This window comes from Suricata suricatta, chromosome 9 (assembly GCF_006229205.1).
Source record: "Suricata suricatta isolate VVHF042 chromosome 9, meerkat_22Aug2017_6uvM2_HiC, whole genome shotgun sequence".
NCBI classification, from domain to species: Eukaryota; Metazoa; Chordata; class Mammalia; order Carnivora; family Herpestidae; genus Suricata; species Suricata suricatta.
The window spans coordinates 138,293,759-138,308,909 of NC_043708.1; the positions used below are offsets into that span (position 1 = coordinate 138,293,759).

The 15,151-nt window shown below is 54.6% G+C and overlaps 1 protein-coding gene and 2 long non-coding RNA genes across 3 annotated transcripts in view; all 3 read right to left on the minus strand.

The window, feature by feature from the left end:
* CFAP161 (cilia and flagella associated protein 161) overlaps positions 1-945 on the minus strand; it is a 10,526-nt gene extending 9,581 nt beyond the window's left edge. The window contains exon 1 of the mRNA XM_029952314.1: positions 782-945. Coding sequence (XP_029808174.1) covers positions 782-945 — 164 coding nt within the window. The remainder of the gene's footprint in view (positions 1-781) is intronic.
* Positions 946-3,400: 2,455 nt separating this feature from the next.
* On the minus strand, positions 3,401-3,937 carry LOC115302999. Its single transcript, XR_003913753.1, has 2 exons — positions 3,897-3,937; positions 3,401-3,754 (listed from the first exon to the last, which is right to left on the minus strand). It is a non-coding gene; the product is annotated as an uncharacterized LOC115302999 (long non-coding RNA).
* A 6,479-nt stretch (positions 3,938-10,416) lies between these two features.
* LOC115302678 lies at positions 10,417-14,228 on the minus strand. The gene is made up of 2 exons (XR_003913584.1): positions 14,141-14,228; positions 10,417-11,620 (listed from the first exon to the last, which is right to left on the minus strand). It is a non-coding gene; the product is annotated as an uncharacterized LOC115302678 (long non-coding RNA).
* Positions 14,229-15,151: the final 923 nt, after the last annotated feature.

Here is a 15,151-nt window from a genome sequence, read left to right on the forward strand (position 1 = left end):
CTCAGAGCGGGTGGCAGCTCCAAGTCCCACGTCCTAAACGTTGCTCAGGACAAGGACTCAGCCCGCTTGCCCGTCTCCGGAGTTCCCTTCCTCTAAGTGTTTCCACATCCCCCGTAAAATCGAGAATTTGATAAGGCAACGTTGATCTCCGTATAGTTTAATAAAGTTGTAATGAGGGGCGCCTGGGTGGCTCAGTCGGTTAAGCGTCTGACTTCAGCTCAGGTCATGATCTCACAGTCTGTGGGTTCGAGCCGCGCATCAGGCTCTGTGCTGACAGCTAGCTCAGAGCCTGGAGCTGCTTCCGGTTCTGTGTCTCCTTCTCTCTCTCTGCCCCTCCCCTGCTTGCACTGTCTCTCTCTGTCTCTCAAAAATGAATAAAAAACATTTTTTAAAAATTTTAAAAAATAAAGTTGTAGCTAGTCGGCTCTTTGGTCAGAACCTGCCCCGGGCAGCCCCCCCCCCCCCCCCCGCCCCCGCCTGCCTCCGTCGGGCCGCTCGCATCAAACACAGCGCACTTCTGCGTGTGACGGCCCCGCCACGCGTTAGGTCCGCACTGTGTGTGAAACTGCCGTTTGAATGAGCCAGGGCCAACCCCAGCCGCCACAGCAGTGTGTGGCGACAGGCGCACTCCTGCGGGGGCGCTGCACGAGGGCGCCCCCTGTATGTCCGGGAAGGCGCGTCCGGCCACATGTCCCCTCAGCCTCTGCGCACCTGCTTGGTTCGCCTTCTGCCCCGCAAAGAGCGGACTGGATGGCAGACTCTCGGGTGCACCTGTGCTCACCGCCTGCCGAGCTCCGCTGCTTCTGCGGGAAGTCGGCCGTTAATCTTCAGGGTCCCCGCGGCCGCCAAGGCTGCTGTGTGGCTCCCGCGCTTTCCAGGTGCTCTCCGCGTCGCGGCGTTGGTGTCCTCACTGACGATGGTCTGGGGGCGTCTCTTCGCCGTCATCCCACTTGGAATGCACGGAGCTGCCCGAGTATGTGGATTCGTTTCTTTTTTCATCAAATGTGGGATTTGCTGTTATTTCTTCGAGTCTCTGCTCCTGTTTGTCTCTCCTCTTCGGGGACTCCGATTACGCAATGGGGGTGCCCCTCACGAGTCCTGCATTTTTCTACGGCCACATCCATTGTTCTCCCTTCTCTTTCCTCTCTGGCCTTCAGTTTGCATAAATTCCTATTGCTTTATCTCCAAGCCGGCTTGCTTTTTTATTTTAATTTATTTTTGAGAGAGAGAGACGGAGTGTGAACGGGAGAGAGGCAGAAAGAAAGGCAGAATCTGAAGCTGGCTCGCTGCTCTGAGTGCTCAGCTCAGAGCCCAACGTGGGGCTTGAACCTGTGAATCATGAGATCAAGACCTGAGCCAAAGTCAGACACTCAAGCGACTGAGCCCCCCGGGCGCCCTCTGCTTACTTTTTCTTACCCCAGCTCAGATCTGCTGTTCCACCTGTCTAGTGAATTCATTTTGGTCTTAATGCTTTTCAGCTCCAAAGTTTCTACCTGGTTCTTTTCTATCATTTCTTTATCGATGGTACAGATTTGATGAGCTATTGATGTCATGCCTTCCTTATATTCTATAATATGGTTTTCCTTAGTACTTTGAACATATTCCTAATTGCTTTGGAGAGTTTTCCCGCTAAATCCAACATTTGGACCCTCCACAGCCTGTCTTTTCCCCCGAGTATGACTCACATTTTCCTGTTTGTTAGCTGGTGTCATAATCTTTGGTTGAAATCTAGACATTTTCGGTAATGTAGTATAGCAATTCTGTATGTAAGTCTCCACCCCTGGTGCCTATTGTTGTTGGCTTGTTTGCTTGCATATCTGCTTGGCGACCTTGACTGGACGGTCAGGGGGCCCTGTCCTCCCCAGGGGTGTGCAACCCTCTGATGTCACTGTTCAGTGCCTCAGCCTTGAGCACACATGGAGCGCACTGACTCCTCCCCCAGTGACTCTTAATACGATAAACTAAGAACCATGATGAAGCATCTCACAATTTACAACACAGATGGATTTAAAAGTCAGATAATAATAACAAAAAGCTTGGGAGCCTGGGGGGCTCAGTCAGGTGAATGTCCGATGTCGGCTCAGATCATGATCTCATGGTTTGTGAGTTCGAGCCCCGCGTGGGCTCTGTGCTGTCAGCTTGGCTGGAGTCTGCTTTGGATCCCGCATCTCTTTCCCTCTCTCTCTGCCCCTCCCCTGCTCATACTCTGTCTCTCTCTGTCTCTCTCTCTCTCTCTCTCTCAAAAATAAACATTAAATAATAATAATAACAAAATGCTAAACAAGCATGCAAGAAGTTTTTTTCTTAGTTTGCCAAACTGTTACTTTCTTTTTGAAAAATTATAAAATGTTTGTTTTCTACATAATTATTTGACATTTTTAATTTCTAACCCTCAAAAACCCCCAAAGCTAAGGTTAAAACAGAGATACATGCTCTTCTGGCCTCTATAAAATTTGCTCAGTTCGTGTTTAGCCATAAATCTCTCCTTGAGTCAGGCCGTCTGGCCTCCCCTTTCCAGTTCCTGTGATGTTGACGTAGATCAGGTATGTTTGTACTAGAAAACGTATTTGCTGTTTCTCTTCATGATCTGATGAGACTCTGGAAAAACTTAATTGGAACCTTTTGTTACTTACTTGTGAAACATCTGGCAGGAAGAGAAAAGCCCAAGAAATACTTGGACACGATCCCTTCTAGAAAACAGAAGGAGGACAAAGTTCAGATATTAGGAAAGAGAACTGAATTATAGTCTTAGAAGCCAGCAAGTTCTGGGTCCCAAGAATGAGCTTTAGAGCCCTCCCTGGATGACAGATACTGTAAGTCGTCTCGCACCGTAAGCAAAAGCATGGGGGACGCCCCTCTCACTCAGCCTGTGTGAGCATTTCTGCCTCCGAGCCTGGATTTCTTCAGCAAGTGAAACAGGGTAAGGATCACTTCCCTGATAACTCTCCAGAGTGCATTTCCCAGACGCTCTGCAGTATGTTAATACATGCAGAGTGGGAAGAGTTCTGTTGTCAATGTACTTAGGACATGCAGGACAGGCGTCTTTGTGGCTGCCTTGGGACTTCAGACACCGTGGTGCCACCGTAAGCCCACAAAGGGACGATGACGCACAGCATTTTCCCAGCTGATTGCAACAGGGAAGACTTTTTTAAAACTTTGTAAATGTGTATTTATTTTTGAGAAACAGAGCCCGAGCAGGGGAGGGGCAGAGAGAGAGGGAGACCCAGAATCTGTAGCAGCTCCAGGCTCCGAGCTGGCAGCACAGAGCCCGACGCGGGGCTCGAACGTACGAATTGCAAGATCATGACCTGACCGCCGTCAGACGCTCAACCGACGGAGCCACCCAGGTGCCCCACAAACATGAAGCCTTTTTAAATGAATTATCTGGTAAGACAAACACTCTAAGACTAACTCATAGATTTTATGAGACTCAAATGACATAATAGGTAGGATTTGACCATGTGCATGAAAGAACCAAGGAAAGCACTTTCTAGACCCCAATGGGGGAGGGGGGAGGGGCAGCAGGATGAAACCGGTGTAGAAACAGAGAGACTCAGGGAACCTCTAAAGGGCCAGAGAGAACGCCACGGGCAATGAAGGCGGACGGAGGTACATGCTGAGGGCCCAGAGCACCGCCGCGGGGACCCGGGAGTTTCCTCTCTCCGTAGCAGAGAGCCACCACAGGGTCCTGAAGATGGACCGACCACGCAGAGCCCAGGAACACCTCGGAGACAGCCGAGTCCCTTCCAGAAAGCTGCAGTAAAGCCAATGTTGCAACAAAGTGAGTCACATGAATTTTTTGGTTTCCCAGCGCATATAAAAGTCATGTTTATACCTCACTGTAGTCTATTAGGTATGCAATAGCATGATGTCTAAAAAAAAAACAATGCACTGACCTTAATTTAAAAATACTTCATTGCAGGGGCGCCTGGGTGGCTCAGTCGGTTGAGCATCCGGCTTCGGCTCAGGTCATCATCTCACAGTTCATGGGTTCGAGCCCCGTGTCGGGCTCTGTGCTGACAGCTCAGAGCCTGGAGCTGCTTCAGATTCTGTGTCTCCCTCTCTCTCTGACCCTCCCCTGCTCACGCTGTCTCTCTCTCTCTCTCAAAAATAAATAAAAAGCATTAGAAGAAAATAACAATAAAAATACTTCATTGCTAAAAAATGCTAACCGTCATCTGAGCTTTCAGTGAGTCATAATTACTGACCACAGATCACCATAAGCAATAGAATGATGATGACAAAGAAGTTGGAAATATCGGGAGAATTACCCAAATGAAAGAGACACAAAGTGAGCAAACGTTGTTGGAAAAATGGAGCCCAAGGACTTGCGTGACGCAGGATGACCGCAAAGCTTCAGGATGTAAAAACGCAAGATCTGCAAAGTGCCTGGACTCCGGCCGACAGGCCAGGCAGCGGGCGGGACCCCGAGCGGGGAGACAGCCTCGTGACGCGCGTGCATTCACGTGGTGGGACAGCAGGGACAGGCAGCCCTGAACCAGGTGAGAGCTCAGGTGGATCTCGTCACCCCTCGGGAAATGACTGCGTGTTGGGGAACCCATCAGCTCGTTTGACCGGGATGCGCCTGTGCCGAGCGCTGTGCTCAGCACCAGGGAGACGGGCACAGAGCCCCTCCTGTTTTGTGGCGACTCAGAAAGAGGAGACGACTCTGAGCAAGCGCACACACGTGTGAGGCGTGCGGTGAAGGCCCAAGGGCAGACCCCCCTGAAGGGCATCGCCAGGCGATTCCCGCCAAATAACCATCCTTCCGCGGGGTCGGCACGGCCGCTAGGCCACACAATCGTTGGGCCTCGTCTAGTCAGGCGTGTCCAGCCCAGTCCCGTCCTAAGAGCATAAGGTAGTGTCCGACCAGAGAAGAGTCTTCTGGTCTTTTGTCTCCGTCTGCTTTCCTCCTGGCTGAAGCAGACCCCGGGGGGAAAGACCCCCACCAACGCGCCTCTGACCCCCCCAGCCGGACGCGAGCACAGAGCCCGGTGTGTGGCCCAAGGACAGACCCCCGGGGACCCCTTTTTCTCATCCTCTCCTTGGCACCTCTGTCCAACGGTCAGTGCCCTCCGCTCCAGCTGACCTCTCGGTGACGGGCGTCTGTGCCGGCTGAAGTCGCAACAGCAGAAGAGATGTCTTCCACGTACAGTCTGACTTCTGCAGGGGACGCACCTGGTTGGGAGGAATCGCTTCTGCTCCACGCAGCTCGCTGGTGGGCTTGGAGGTGCCCCGAGGACCCGGGGCTGGGCGTGACAGCGGGACAGACAAGCAGCCAAATGGTCCTGCCTAGAAGAACGGGAAGGAAGCAAGTTTCCCCAGTGGGGTGGAGCATTCTAGAAAAGCAGCCTGCGCCGGAGGCAGAGGTGACCGGGAGAAAAGAAGCCGCCTCAGACCCAGGAAACCCGGGGAGGACCTCAGCGTCTCAGGGACAGCAAGGGAGTGTGTCCAGCCACCCCTTCCACATCTCAGAGAGCAGGGTCGCCTCTGATATTTAGGTTACAAGAGTCTCTCTTTTAAAGTCACCAGAGATTTATGTCAAACTTTCTTCCCCGTTTAAAAAAATGTTTAGGGGCACCCGGGTCACTCAGTCGGTTAAGCCTCCGACTTTGGCTCAGGTCAGATCTCACGTTCATGAGTTCGAGTCCCACATCAGGCTCTGTGCTGACAGCTCAGAGCCTGGAGCTGCTTCAGATTCTGTGTCTCCTTCTCTCTCTGCCCCTCCCCGCCCCCATGCTCTGTCTCTCTCTGTATCAAAAATAAATAAAACATTTTAAAAAAATAAATTAAAAAAATTTTAAAAATTTTAAAAAATGTTTATTCCCGAGACAGAGAGGACATGAGAGAGGGAAGGGGCTCAGACAGAGGGTCCGGAGCAGGCTCCCCGCTGGTGGCAGCGAGCCCCCTGTGGGGCTTGACCTCACAAACTGCGAGATTGTGACCTGAGCTGAAGTCAGACGCTCAACCAGCTGAGCCACCCAGGTAGGTGCCCCTTCTTTCCCTTTTTGAAAGCAGGGAGCCCTCTTGTCCAACAAAAGCAAGACAGAACTCAGTTCCACAAAATAGATAAAAAGGGACGGACTTAGGGTTGACTGAAACGGTGAGCCCCCAACTCCCACGTGGCCCCGCGGGACCCTAAGAGTCTGCAGAGCGCAGTTTTAACACCGCGGACCCAGGGGTCCCCTGGTTTTTTGGCTGAGGCAGCCGAGGCTTGAAGGGCGGACTCGACCTCAGAGCCGAGAACCGGGCGTGGAATCCATGCCTCGTGCCCCTGCCCGGCCCTCGCCGGCCCTGCCCGCGGGACCACTCGCCCCTCACCCCTGCCCGTCGGCTTGCCTCCCTGTCAGAAGAGGGGGCCTCTGAAGCTAAAAGCTGGTCATTCTGAATCCATGGCAATCATCCCCACCCGTCGGGCACAGAAGACCAGCCCGTTCCAGGAGATCCTCCCAGATCACCGGTGAACGTGCGCAGAGGCCATCAGCACAAACGCACGCTTCCCAGACCGTCAGCGTTTCCAGCTCCTTCCATGTGATGGGGAGAAACAGGGTGTCATTTCACAAACAGGGAAACAGAAGTACAGAGAGGTGGTGGGAAGTTCCCAGGTGAGCAGCAGAGCCAGAACCGAAACCCACCACAGAAGGCAGGGAGAGAGGAGGAGGGGACACCGGAGAGAAGACAGAAAGTACGCCCTGGGCGTCTGCGCACAGCGACCCCGGGTCCCAGACCGCTTCTACACACATCCCCTCATTCCGGCTTTGCCCTTCACAAGGCGTGGGAGCTAGTTCGAGGCTCTGTGCTTTCAAACACGGGCTGTGGAGTCTGACGTTCCCAGCTCAAATCCCAGAACCAACCCCTCATGGGCTGCGTGCCTGTCGGACAAAGTCACAACCTGCCTGTGACTCCGTTTCCCCATCCTTAAAATGAGGACATCATAATGCCCGTCTCACGCGGTTCTGGTGATGGCTGAGATGGTGCGCGTCATGCCCTTGGCCTGGGGCCGGGCGGAGGCCGGACGCAAGAGACACTGCCGCTTACCCTTCTGGAAACTCTGCCTTCTAGGGGGGCTCAGCCCAGCAGCCTTCTGTGTGCTAGGCTTGCAAGTCTCAAGTCCAGGGGAGACCTCATTTGGCCCCTGGGATAACGGAGACCCAGCCAAGGGGAGAGAAGTGCCTAAGGTCGGACAGCTGGCATTGCCAGAGCGGGAGCCAAACACAGGACTTGTGATTTCTTCCATTAGACGATACAGTTCCAGGTAAGACGCTGAAGACTGAAGCGTGTCCTCGATACAAAATTCACAAACGGTAACGGCAGCGACGCTGAGGACGAGGCCTCTATGCAGCACGAGGGAAAAATCCTACGGCAGTTCGTTCTCCACAAAGGTGACACGCTCCTGGCCCTTGGGTGATGTCTGCGGCCTGGTGGGGTGACTTTATGATCCAAAGCATGAAGCCAGTGCCAGGCTAAGGGCGTGGCTGGAGCCTCGGACACTTGGACCCCAAATCCAGGGCTCGTCGAATCATATGACCGTCACAGTCCCTAAGAAACAGGGAGTGAAGTGACAGGCACGGACGCCCTGGAATTACTGAGGCTCACCTTCGACACCCAGCCGGGGACTGCCCGGAGCGCCCCGCCCTGTGGCCTCCGCCCGGACGGGGGTCCCTGCTTCTCAGCATCTGACAAACACCCTGAGGACATCCGGGAGCCCTTCCGTCCACTGCTGTCAAGACAGGAAACCCCGTCGTGACTCCAGAAGCCAGTTCTGCATCATGACATCGACCGCCTAAGACTAAGTGTCCGGATCTCCCGAATCCGCTTCCAGGATACGAAACCAAGGAGCTGTGGACTTGAATAGAAAAAAAAAATTACAAAAATCCCACAACCCACATATCCAATAATAATGGGTCGTTTCAGTAAATGACAGAGTATTTATGGTTTGGAAATGTATGCAGTTATTAAAATTTGTGATTTAAGAACACTATTTAATGATCTGGGGAATTTTAGTTGAAAATGGGATTGCAAAATAGTTTATAACGAAAGATGCCTATTTTGTAAAAATGTGCATCATAGGGAAAAACTATATAGTTTATAAATGTATGCGTATCGTGTGTGTCCATGTAGATGTGTAATATGCATGTGTGTTGTATACAATATCGAATTATATAATCACATGCACGTATGATTTCTTGTATATAATCTATATACATGTATGACGCTTACCTATGTAGCTGGTGGAGAGGGGACACCGGGCTTTCCGGACAAGCCTGCATTTTGTTGCAATCACAAACAAAGAAAATATTCTGAGGACACCAGCCGGGGGACATCCCACACCTACAGACACTGAAGCTCTGATCTGTATCGCAGCGGCAGGAATCATAGACAAAATGTTGGAGAAATCAAGGCCACGAATGGGAGCCAGTTTTCTACCCAAATCCCTCCAAGCACCTCTCTCGCCGACGTCGGTGGCTGTCATATCGCCATGGTGGACGGTTTCGTGCACTCCGCGGTCACCGTCCTCAGGAAGAGGAGCTTCCGCGACCAGGTCTTTCCGGACCTTCCCTGAGTCCATCACGGGGCAGCTGTGCCCTCGTGTGGCAGGCCTCGGCCACAGCTTTCTGTCGGCACCAGTGACACCCGGCTGGGAGGGACAGGAGACCCCAGTTCCCAAACGTCCCCAAACGGAGATGTTGAGTAGAGCTTCTAGAAACTGTAATGCATCTTCCCTCCAAATGATGAGCCCTGAGGTTGGGGACCAGCCTCGTGCAGAAGCCTGGTGACTTTGTCCCCTGCAGTAACACCTGTCACACTAGATCCCAAGCGAGTCCGAATACTTGAGGGCCCGGCACCACCCCCTTACTGGCCCGGACGTGTCCTCTACGTGGACGTCCTTACTCAAGAGGTTCCTCCCGCAGCCTCTGCCCACTCACCAAGACGGCCCCCAGGGCCACCTCCCCAACAGCTCGCCTCGCCCCACGGCCCTAAGCCGGCTCCCCACCTTGGGCTCCCAGGGAACTCCGTGCCACTCTGCGTAGCGATGAGCAGCCTTGGCCGGCGAGCCCCGGGGGCACAGCGGCTTTGTCTCCACGCCGTACCCTTGGCGTCAGCGCGGTGCCTGACCGAGCAGGTGCCCTGGGCAACGTGACGTCAGTGAGCGGCCCAGGAACAGTCCTTCCCGGCTCTCCTGGGACCAGACACGGCCCAGCCCTTACAAGCATCTTGCCCCAGTTACGGACGTGAAGGTTAGTCCCCAAAAATACCCAGCTGCTGAGTAAACACTGAGCGTGTGTGCACGGGCCCTCAGCACACATCCCCCTGCCGGCTGCCTTTAAACTCCTGTCCACTCAGCTCTCACGTGGACCCTGATGTGAGCCTCAGATTAGGCAAGCCTCGGTTTCCCCACCCCGCGCCCTCGTTGGCAGCATGCCATCCTCCTCCTCTCATGCTCGGAGCCCGGGGGCAGGCAGGAATGCCTCTCCGGCTCATCCTCGGCCAACTGCTGGTCTCTCACTCCTGTCCTCCAGCTTGTGGTGTGACCGTCCTACGCGCGGCTCCGTTCTTGCTTTCTGAATACCCGTGACTTTCCCCCTCCCCGGGGCCCATGCACACTCCCTCCCCGCCCCGCCCCGAGTCTGGGAGCAGAAGGCACCAGGTTCTGTCTGATACGCAGATTCCTCTGTTCCCATAATCCGCGTGGGTGCCTCGGGGCAGACTGAGCAAATGCGGGGACTGTGACCCGATATGGTGAGAAAGCCACGCAGAGCCTTCGGCGGGCGGCGGGCACTGCCGTCCTGGTCCGACCCTGGTCTGGGAACCAGAGTCACAGCACACTTCCTGCAGACCTGTTCCTTTACCAAGGGACCCGGGTCCCACCACCAGGTGCCAGGACAGATCCCCAGTGTCTGCTCCGCCCCGCCGCCCCCAGGCACTGGCGCCCAGCGAAAACTCACTGGGCAGACACGGAAATCTTGCTCTGCTCTGTGTGGTATTCAAATAACCTATTTGTTTTCCCTGCAAAAATGCCGTTTTCCATAAACCTCCATATTCGCCTGATAAAGACTTTCCATGCCTGCTCGGTGTCGGACACAGAAGTCTCTGGTGGCCTTGAAATGGGCTTCCCAGCCAGGCAGGTTCCGGAAGTCCTGGGAAAGCCATCACACTCGCTGTGTAACGGAGGACCCGGCGGACTCTGGCCCCGCTGGTCCACTGCTGGGCCGTCCTCCATGAGGGCCCACAGACGCCAAGATCATAACAGTCCACGCCCTTTGGATCACCAGCCCCGCTGACAGTTTTTCTCTAAGAAGAACACAAGAGCATTAAGTCTAAGTACGAGGGTGTATGTTGTGCAGATGCTAAAAATAGCCCCGAAGTAAAATAAAATGACCTAGAGATAAATCCATAGAGATTACAGTATAGATCTCCACTGAAATGTTATCCTGTCTTTAATAAAATGGGTGCCTAGGTTTATTTACATAAAGAGACGCCCAGGGATACTGGGTTGAAAGTCATCCCCCCCTCAACAAAAAGCTCACGTCTGTCTGGTCCTTATGAGTGTGACATTGTTTACAAATAGGGTCATCGGACCTTAGTTACAGTGAGGTCATCCTGGATCAGGGAGGGTCCTAACCAATGACGTGTGTCCGTGTAAGAACACACAGGGGAGACATCACGTGAGGAGGAGACAGAGTCGTTGTCAGAAGCCACTCGAAGCTGGGGGAGGGATGAGAGAGCCCCCTCAGAACCTCCGGGAAGAACCAGCCCTCACCACCGTGATGTCAGACTTGCCGCCTCGGCCCCGTGGGAGGACACTGTCCCCTCGTAGCTCCCTGGTGGGCGGTTCTTTATTCCAAGATGAGGTGATTTATCTAAAATGCTATCAAACCGGTATCATGTACGGAAGCCCAGAGGGGTGCCTGGAAGAATGTCTGGCGAATTGACCTCGGTGACAGTCTCTGAGTAGTGGGGTCTGGAACGATTTTTCCTTATCGCCTTTGTTCTGTGCTGCTCAGATTTTTTGCAGCCCTTCTCTGTCAAAAACAATAAGGCTGCGTTCATAAGACAGAGAAACGTGTCCATCAGCGTGGGCTGCTGCCACAAAGCGACGTGGTTCAAGCAACTGAAATTAATTTCTCATAGTTCTTGAGCCTGGGAAGTTCAAGTTCAAGGCACAGACAGGTTTGGTTCCTGGTGAGAGCCCTCCTCCCACCTCGGAGAGGGCCGTCCCCTTGGAGGGGAAACTTGTGTCTCCTCTTCCTCTAAGAGCACTTATCCTACCGTGGTCACCCTTGCACCTCATGCAGAGCCAACTGTCCCCCCAAAACCCCCCTCCAAGTACCATCGCCCTGGGGTTAGGGCTTCAGCCTATGAATCTGGAGGGGACGTAGACACTCCGTCCTTGACAACCTGGTGTCCGGTACGCGGCAGGAAGGCGTGAAGATAACCGGGGGATTCTCAGTTGCTGGGGAGAAATCCTGCAGTTTATCCTCTCGGCGTCCTTCAGGCTGAAAACGCCGCCCGCTGGAGACAGAGCAGCCGGTCGCTGGCTGAGCAGAGGGTCCAGGGCTCCGACCCCAGCGCACTGCCGTTTTAGGCCACTTCGCTCTGAAAGCCTCAGTAACCGCCGCTGTAAAATTAAGAAGAGATGTTTCTCTGTCTCCTAAGGATGAACTAGCAACCCAATAAGTAAATACAGAGAAGACCTTGCCACGGCCATGGGCAGATCATAAAGTTCTGTGAAGGAACACTTAAAGGTACGTTATTCGTTTAGCGTTCCTAGAGGAATCAGACCATAAACCAAAATTCTGACCTGCGAGCTTAGTGACTTTGATGGTGATGCTCAGATGCCAAGAGAAGAAGCAGGTGGCGTCAACACCAGCCAACGCCACCCTGCTCAGACCTCCTGTCCCCCGTCCACCTGCACCCCGACAGACAGCCCTCCTGGACCCGCACGTGGGCGGGGGGACGGCCCGGGGGCCACACGTTCTTCGTGGTGAGCGGCCATCAGCCAATCCACAGACCCAGGCGGCCTCGGAACTCAGCCGCTACTGACACCCCTCCTTACACCTGACACTGAGAACCACCGACTCCTCGTGACCGGGGACACAGAGGACTCCTTAGAGAGATCCTAGTGAATCCTCTCAGCAGGCTTTGACTTTGCCAAAATTCCAGATTGAAAGTGTTAAGATTTAGGTATAAAGACATTTGGAAAGAATTCTTTTAGTTGGTTCCTCAGTGCATGATCTCCAAAGGCAATCATTCTAGAACATTCCACAGGTTAGACTCGTGCCTTCTAACTCATGGGTGCTGCACCCTTTGGCACAATGTAAGGCCCACTCGGGGGAGAGAACACCTCCCCTGGGGCTCCTGGTGTCCCTTTGCGTGTCTCCTGTTCTGAGGAGTGCTGTCTAGCCTCATTCCCTCGCCCCACCCCCATGGGGGACAGATAGTCAGTTCCCATGGGCCTCGGCCCCTGTCTGACCTCAAGAACTGGTTGGCGCTTGAAGCAGGAGTGGGGAGCAGCGCCGAACTCAATGCCCCAGCCCATTGGCAATGGTATGTCTGAATTTCCAGCGAAGTGTGGACTCGGCTGCTCCCACCAGACCCTGAACGCCCACGCCCACCCACTATTTGCCTGTGACACTGGCCCCGAAGTTCCAGGTTCACCAACGTGCATCTTCCCTGTAAGTTCTCTCCAGGATCATGGGCTGATCACCTCTCACAGAGTAAGGTGGAAGCGACCCACCACCCAACTCTGTCTGGTAAGTGTCTCCGTCGCTTCTGTTCTTGGGCTTTGGCCCGTGGCCTTGCCAATCCCAGCGGAAAGGGCTCCGGGGTTCCGGACAGCTGCTCTCCAGGGGGAATCTAGACCAGCTGCACAGGGCTGGCTTGACGGGGTGTGACTCCAGCCAGCCAGAGCCTGAGACCGGAGACGCTTTTCTCCAAGACACGACTGATCTACTCCGAGGACAGGTTCTCCTAGGACGGGTTCCAGTTGGCCACGTCGTGTCCGTCTCCCCACACTCACTGTGGCAAGATCTTGAACTTCACCTCAACCTACCTCCTCCCCCGGGAGGTTCTGGGCCCTCGCTCTGTCAGGCCGCGGCCAGCACTTCCGCCCACCTCGTCCCATTGCCTCTGCGTCAGCCAGCAAGGCCTGCTTCGGGTCCCGGAGCAAGACCCCCACTGACCCCCGATACTGCCGTGCCTTTTCCAGATCCCACCGGCTTCTTTGCGTTCATGGAAAATGAAAAACTGGGGGAGGGAGTTGGCTAACATCTCCTGTCTGTAGGCGCCTCTTGGCAGCGTTAGACCGAGCCAACTTCTGTTCCTCGTGCTGAAATCTACTGCTGTTTTCCCTGTGTTGTGGACGATTTCTTTTACGACCTGATGGAGAGTCTGTTTGCTCGACTCCTACCAGTGGAAAAGAACCTGACTCCACCACCCGGGAGCTGTGTGTTTTGAACAGGTTTTTGCTCTTCTCTGTGCCGCTATTTTCTCATCTATAAAACGGGGGTGCTGATGCTCCCAGCCTTGTTCCGGTACTGCAGCAAGCATGTGAGCGCGTGGATTTCAGTGGCATCAGGCTCCTCGCGCTAAGTGCTCCACAGATGTGGCCTGTCACCATCGTCATCGTCATCATCACCATTGTCATCGTCACGATCATCATCACCATCATCCCCACGTGCTTCCTCCCTCCTTCCTTCCTGCGGCTACTGGCCCTGCAGTGGCCTGTAATACTTAGCCCTGCAGCCCGAGCACCTCCCCAGGGGTCTGTCTGGCCTTTATTCCCACATCCTGCCATGCCCCATGCCTGTAGCCCCATGCTTGTGCTCAAGCCCGTCGATCGAATCCTTCCCCTCTAAATTAATACCCAGTGTAAGTGCCCAAAACCAAGTGTGTTTCTCGTCCCGTCACCTGCCCTGGCCCATCAGCCCTGGAGCTCCAGCTTCTCCGCAAGCGAAGCCGGTCTTCCTGTGGGCTTGCCAGGAGTGATCCGAATGTCCACATAACTGTCATGAGCCACTTCCGTATGGCGCTCCCCAAAGCACCCCCTCTCAGGGTCCCTGAAGGAAGCCTTGCCCAGGAGCTGGCCTAGAGGACCTGGCCATGGCCTAGCCCTCCCCCCTTTCAGACCCCGTCTCACCCCACGGCTCAGGGGCCATGATGGCGGCCGCTGTTTCCTGAGCCCTCCCCGGGCGAGCGCCGTCCCTGCCTGCGCCGGCGGATCCGACTTCTTGGCTCCGTTCTCCTAACAGTTGGCTGCCGTGTGATAGAGCCGTTCTTTGGCTCGGTTCTAGGGGATGACGAGATTCAGCAGCGATTAAATGCCAATCTCGGTTTAATATCCGGATGGTGCTTACCATCCCCCAAAGGACCCCCGGCGCTAAACCGCTCCCCACAGGGGGAGAGGAGGGCGCCGCGGGCGGCGGAGTGGGGAGAAATGTGCCTTCGTGGTCTGTCCTTCCCCTGGCTTGGAAGGACGCCACTGGTGTTCAGGTGGCCTTGTAAAACGTCCTTGCCAGTCGGACCACGGACAGGCAGACTCACTGACGGAGAACGCGGGCAACAGACCAGACAAACGGTCCTTGACGCTGGAGGCTGGACATGCCCTGACGTGGCTCTTCTGATTGCAAACACTGTGGCCCCAAAACCGCCTCAGGGAGCCTCCGCCATGCTGGCTTCCCCCGCCCCTCCCTCAGGTCGCCCCCCACCATCCCCTCCGCCACCACCGTTACTCAGCAACTAGATACTTGTCCCAAGAAGGGGTCCCCGCAAGGACCTCTGCTCCTTTCTGACTGGCTGGGACAGGAGGTTAAGTGCCGTGGCCGCCAGCCGTGGCTGGACCCATCACAAGAGGAGGGTACCTGAATCAGAAATTTGATCATGGAAAGTTGCCCCAGTCAAGTGGCATTATGAAAAACAAAAGACACAGATCTAGGGATTTTCTGAACTCCGTCCTCAAGCCAACCAGGACAGTAGCCAAATCCCTGAGAGGCTAGCACAGACTTGACGGTCAGACCTCAACCCCGGGGGAGGGGAAGACCGTGCTGCCCGCGTCCGTGATCTCCCAAGGACGTGGCACGTGAACGCTTGCGGGGGAGTTACGTGGCCAAGCAAACCTCTTTTTGTTAAGAGTGGGAGCTTCTAAGAGATA